The sequence below is a fragment of the Sinocyclocheilus rhinocerous genome, unplaced genomic scaffold (genome assembly GCF_001515625.1).
Source record: "Sinocyclocheilus rhinocerous isolate Xijiao unplaced genomic scaffold, SAMN03320098_v1.1 scaffold1876, whole genome shotgun sequence".
NCBI lineage: Eukaryota > Metazoa > Chordata > Actinopteri > Cypriniformes > Cyprinidae > Sinocyclocheilus > Sinocyclocheilus rhinocerous.
Window position 1 is genome coordinate 432,109 of NW_015628411.1, and position 6,371 is coordinate 438,479.

General features: G+C 37.5%; 1 protein-coding gene across 4 annotated transcripts in view; it reads left to right on the top strand.

Annotated features, from left to right (window-relative positions):
* The window catches only part of LOC107737824 (GRAM domain-containing protein 1A-like), a 40,304-nt gene that overhangs the window by 16,812 nt on the left and 17,121 nt on the right, over positions 1 to 6,371 (top strand). The window contains exon 1 of one of the 4 annotated variants that reach the window (XM_016549448.1): positions 931 to 1,292. The exons of 1 other annotated variant lie outside the window; for it this stretch is intronic. In XM_016549448.1, coding sequence (XP_016404934.1) covers positions 931 to 1,292 — 362 coding nt within the window. Of the gene's footprint in view, positions 1 to 930; positions 1,293 to 4,531; positions 4,850 to 6,371 lie in introns of those variants that run through there. 2 more of the 4 variants (XM_016549450.1, XM_016549452.1) reach the window with 2 other exon arrangements.

Below are 6,371 nucleotides of genomic sequence, written 5' to 3' on the forward strand. Positions count from 1 at the left end.
GTTTTTGGTGGTTATCAGTATTACAATGGTTCAAAACAGATATTAGTACTTCAATATGCTGGTTTATTAACATTACATCAGTTAAGGAAATACGTTTTTTTATTGTGAATGTAAGTTACGTCTGTAAAACCTAAAATACTGCTACCATATTTTTAACGGTAAAATTCTGGCAACCACAGCTGCTGGTATTTTACTGTAAATGTCACAGATTTTTTTTACAGTGTACGGTTGAACCACTGATGTCACATGGAGTATTTAACGATGTCCTTACTACATTTCTGGGCCACAAAACGTTTCAGTTCCGTTGCTGTCTATAGAGGGTCAGAAAGCATCAAAAAGTTTCATCAAAAATATCTTAATTTGTGTTCCGAATATGAACAAAGGTTTTACGGGTTTGGAACTAAATGAAGGTGAGTAATTAATGACAGACTTTTCATTTTTGGGTGAACTATCCCTTTAAAATAAAAAATAAAAATAAAAAAGACTCACAAGTGCTTTAAGAGTGACTCCCTAAGTGTTAAATGATGTAATACTGGATACGCATTCCTGACATACCATAACATTATACAATTGATCTGTAAAGATATGTTTTGGTTACGATATAAAGAAGCTCATATAAAAAAAATTTTTTAGTCTGTGGTTTGAAAAAGTTAAAAACAAATACAGTTTTTCCCTTCCTATAAAAAATAAAAATAAAAAAGACTCACAAGTGCTTTAAGAGTGACTCCCTAAGTGTTAAATGATGTAATACTGGATACGCATCCCTGACATACCATAACATTATACAATTGATCTGTAAAGATATGTTTTGGTTACGATATAAAGAAGCTCATATAAAAAAAAATTTTTAGTCTGTGGTTTGAAAAAGTTAAAAACAAATACAGTTTTTCCCTTCCTCAGCAACATGATCTTATCATACCTGATGTGCAAATGAATGTTCTCCCACCATCGTCCGATACGGAGGCATGGTCCTGCTCCCCAAGCCCACGGCCACACCGGTACCACTCTCGCAGGCAAAACCGAGAGAAGAGAAGAGCCAAAGTGTCTCAAGAGGACATATCAAAGAATCGTTGGGATAAAGGGCAAGGGAAACGAGATAGAAGCCAAAGCCCGTCATGTGCTTCTCCATCGCCTCCGATGGTTTCTAATGTAGAAGAGGAAGAGCAGGGCAGCCCCTCCGTGTTTCTCCTACCCCCATCCCGCTCATGGTCACGGAGCAACTCCTTAAGCAGGCGCTCTCGCTGGTCTGTCCGTAGTCTTCTCAGCAAGGACTCAGATTGTGACAGCAGCAGGTCAGTGTGTTCCTCCTCCCGCTTGTGCAGTCAGCAGCATTTCCTTACGCTGCATTTTTTTTTTTTCTGTGCTAGATGCGCAGAGGGATATTCCTGTATGTGCAGATGCAATGAAAAGAGGTGGAGAAACTCTGTGGTTAGGCATGATATGTTTTTGGTTTTAAGACCCACTTATTAGCATTATCTTTTCCATAGATAGAGTTTTTGTCTTTTTTTCTTCATTGTTGTGTATTTATTAGATTTTTTTTTGTTTATTTAATAAAAAAAAAAATTCATTTCTTGATTTAAAGAAGTGTTTGTTTCTCTTCCCTTCAGAGTCTAATTCAGAATTTGTTCAGAGTGCAATGCAAATTGAGCTCTATCAACAGTATCTGTGGCATAATGTAATTTACCACTGGAAAAGGGTTTGACTCCTTCCTTAGTTGCATGTATAAAGACAGCAAGAAACATGGTAAAAGATAGGCACACACAGTCCAAGTAATTTTTGAAGTATGAAGTATTATACAAGTAATTTAATTATTTAATTAAAAGTGTTAGAATTAGTCTCTGTTTAAAAAGAACTGTTCTTGTATCCTTGAGCACATCACATGAAATTTACTGGGTATAACAGCTTTTGTCATGGCATGATAGATAGATAAATAAATAACACCGTTAGTATTACTTATTTAATATTACATGAAAATAAAACCACCAGTAATGCCACAAATGCTATCAGTAGAGTTTACCTTGTATTGATCCAGAACATTCTTTTAATGCAAATGAAAATGCTAGTGTTCCTTAGTAAACTGCCATCATTCAATCCAGAAATATGGCCCGACTCTTACTGTAACAGCTCCATAAAAGCATATAAACGCTGTGTTTTTATTGCTAGTTATAATTACAGTGAATTGGTCCAGAAAAAGTTCCAGGGACCAAATTAAACAGAGTCCTGAAACACTGTAATTAGGTGAGGTTTATTGAGTACTTTTCATTGAATAACAGGAAAGATGATAGAGTGACAGAAAAGAGACCACAGAGGACGAGTGCTCTTGGCAGTGGAGAGATGGAGGTGGGGCTGTATCTGAGCCGTCTGGCTCTGGTACACATGACGTCATCACTATTACCCAGTGGGAGTGTTCCGCCTTTTCTGGTGATGTCACTGCTGCCCAATCAGAAGCCGCTGTTTTGATGCTGCAGTGAAGACTGTCAGCCAGTGAAAAGACTAGCTTTGAGAGCAAAAGGTGTTTTATTTACGCCACATGAACAGCTGTGCCCTTGTCCTTCTCATCTACCAACCGGTTTCACTGACCTAGTTCTTTCTGTTTTGTTGCTCAGCCATTTCGAAGACTAGCACCAAATTGGAGCGTTTTACAAGGTTCTGGATATTGTTTAGCAAGTGCTTATTTATTTATTAGCTTACTAGAACCTTAAACCTTACAATTAATCCAGCAGCTCTGAACACAATCCTTGTTAGTCTGAAACAAACAAAATACATTTTCATGGCTGTGAATTGTCACCTTTGAAATGATTCAGACATGCATGAATGAGCATTACAGTGTGAATCATTTACATGTGATGAATCCATTTATTTGTAGACCGAACTGTGTTAATCTGAAGTTCAAGAGGTAAAGCCTGTTTATTGATCACTTGCATTAATCGTTTTTGCTGACTGTAAAATGGGCCTTGTTTGTTTAGCAGGTTGTTTATCTGTCCAAAATCAATGCAAATTCCTGACATGCAAGTTTGCACAACATCTGAAATGACAAGAGACAAGTTTAGGGTTTGTACCAACATCAGCTCCAGTGAATTGTGAATAACATTAACCAAATAGTTATTTATTTTTATCTATCACCTCCTAATGTAGCATGGATAGTTATAGGATTAAAAGTCAAGCCTGTTTAAACCTCTGTGCAACCCATGCACTTTGTTTTCTCCTTTTCTGCATGTAGTTCACCCTGTTTACATCAGTTGCTTCTTAAGTCTGAAGATTTAATTTGTCTAAGCCTCTTTTGGGTGCTTTGGCCTTTTTGACCATGATGTACTTGTGGTCCTGTGTGCCATATGTCCATATATAAACATAAGATCCTTTTAGGAGACTTGATTAGTGCTGCTGCATTTCTCAGATCACACACATTTTAAGCTATGTTCCCTACAGATACATGTGATTGCAGAAATAGATTGACTTGCTTTGAGCTTCACAACCTAAATTCTAGTGGATTATTGCACAGGCATTTTCTGTGTTTGATCAATGCCACTAAAGGCTCAGAAGTGAAAGGTAGAGTGACATTGATCGCCCCGTTTCCTGAGGTCGAAAGAACACTTGTACATAATTGACTTGCATCTACCGTATTTTCCAGTTGCATCTGAATATAAAGTACACTGGGTAAAAATTGCTTTATTATACATTCTTTTATTACTATATTCAGAAATAATATAAAATCTGTATATTTTAGTTCCTCGTACTCCACAACAATTCATTTACTGAAACTACCAGCGTATGGAATAGCACTTGAAATAAGTCACATTTCAGATTACTAAAAAAAATAGTTTATATTTCAGAAAATACGCCATTGTTTTCAGTCTGACCCCATTGTCGCAATTAATTTTGCTATTTTTTTTATGTTAGTGAAGATGCTTAGAGCAAAATTGATACCTTTGCATTTATTTATTTACTTTTATCCATTGCCATAATGGCTGCATATGATTTAGGATCCTAACTTGGATTTTTTTGACATGCAAATCTGTATTTGTATATCTATATGTCTTGGCCTCCCTTCACCCTTCTTACTGAGATTATGGCAGCCTCTCCCAGGAAAACAGATTATGGAGACAGCCAGACCTCTGAGGATTATAATGCACTGTACGGTCTCTATACAAACTGGGAACGGGATTGATTCCCTTAATTTGAATGACTGTGTCCTTGCCAACTCCAGGTGTCCAGTCCATCAGCAAAGCATTTCAATCCAGTTTTACTGACTCAAGTGCTTTGACATAAACTCTAAGCATAATCCCCTATGGTTTGGCCCTGGTGTGTGGTGGTAAAGAGAGGGCCACTGCCTTAAAGGGGTCATATGATGCGATTTCATTTTTTCCTTTCTCTTTAGAGTGTTACAAGCTCTTGGTGCATAAAGAAGATCTGTAAAGTTGCAAAGACTAAAGTCTCAAATCCAAAGAGATATTCTTTATAAAAGTTAAGAGTTAGCCACACCTACCTAAAACGGCTCGTTCGTTGATTCCCTCCTCCACACAGTTCATCCTCTTTTCTCCTCCCCCTCCCTCTCTTACCCAGTGTGTAGGCTGCTTTAGGATAGCCGGAGCGCTCATGGTGGGACCGCTGTGGTCGTTGCGTTTTACAGGGAGTCCGGTACCTCTTTTGGGATGGGGATGTTGAACGATCGCGTTTTATTGGACTAAAAAGGGCTGCGGATGAACAGAGGACGCAGTGTCTCGAATGCATTCGGCTAGTTAATCTGAATGTACCGTCTGTTGTGTAGGCGCAGTGCCATACTGAGAGGCTACTGTAAAATAAACGTGGGTATCGCGCATTGAATTGAGAAAACACCCAATGACATGTTCGAGTAAGTAGCAAATGGGTTAGTTATTTTATGCAGTGCATGCGAATGTTGTTGTTTCTACACAACCGTATGCTAATGTTTGACCGTTGACTTTTACCGTTTTTCTTGCATCACAGTGCAGTAGTAGGTTGTTGAGGTGTTAACAACACGCATGCAACTGCGATTGCATCCCCAAACCGCACTGATGACATCGACATTCTCTGTTTGCTCTGTCCCGGTGTGCACAAATGCACGTTCAGCACTGAGGATCAGATTGGCGCGTGTTGTAGTTTTACTTTGTGCACGTTCTGCATGCAAATCCCATCTTTCTTAAAGAGTTTACTTTATTTAAATGACAAAATGCATGTATTTTTTTGCACATTTGCATTGGTTTATGCAGTGTAGATGCCAGCAGCTGAAGCTCGCGGCATTAGTATTTTTTTTAGCTTCAGCATTAGACCGCCCGTTCATTCTAGTTGACGTTTGCTGTAGCGATATCCGATTCAATTGAGTCGAATCTTTTAAATGAATTGATCGAACCGGTCCATAAAATCAGGCTGACCGACTCGTTCACCTATTTAACTAAATCGTTCCAAGCGGTTCTGGAGTCAACAACTCATTGATTCATTGAGCTGAGAACACGTGTCCGATTCGTGATGTGCAGAGAATCGATGTGTGAGTTGATAGAGCATTTAGAGTAAAGCGAGGATTTAAATAATCTACCAAAATTACTTCTTAACAAATTTGATGAATCAATGTGATTTATTATTTGATTGAATGACAATTTAATCAAAAGAAAAGGAGTGGCTGTCAATAAATAACATTTGCGATCAGGGATGTAATGGTATGAAAATGTCTTATCACGATTATAGTGACCAAAATTATCACGGTTATCAGTATTATCACGGTATTGTTAAAATGTGCTGGAAATGTTCAAAAAGTACTGACACAAATCATTTCACCAAGTTTTACATTTAAAATCAACAAACAACAAATAAAATGAGTTTTTGTTTGCATAACTAAAACAATAACATTACCAATGATGTTCGGATTTTAAATGACAACGATATCCGATTCAATTGAGTCGAATCTTTTAAATGAATTGATCGAACCGGTCCATAAAACCAGGCTGTCCGACTCGTTCACCTATTTAACTAAATCGTTCCAAGCGGTTCTGGAGTCAACAACTCATTGATTCATTGAGCTGAGAACACGTGTCCGATTCGTGATGTGCAGAGAATCGATGTGTGAGTTGATAGAGCATTTAGAGTAAAGCGAGGATTTAAATAATCTACCAAAATTACTTCTTAACAAATTTGATGAATCAATGTGATTTATTATTTGATTGAATGACAATTTAATCAAAAGAAAAGGAGTGGCTGTCAATAAATAACATTTGCGATCAGGGATGTAATGGTATGAAAATGTCTTATCACGATTATAGTGACCAAAATTATCACGGTTATCAGTATTATCACGGTATTGTTAAAATGTGCTGGAAATGTTCAAAAAGTACTGACACACACCATTTCACCAAGTTTTACAT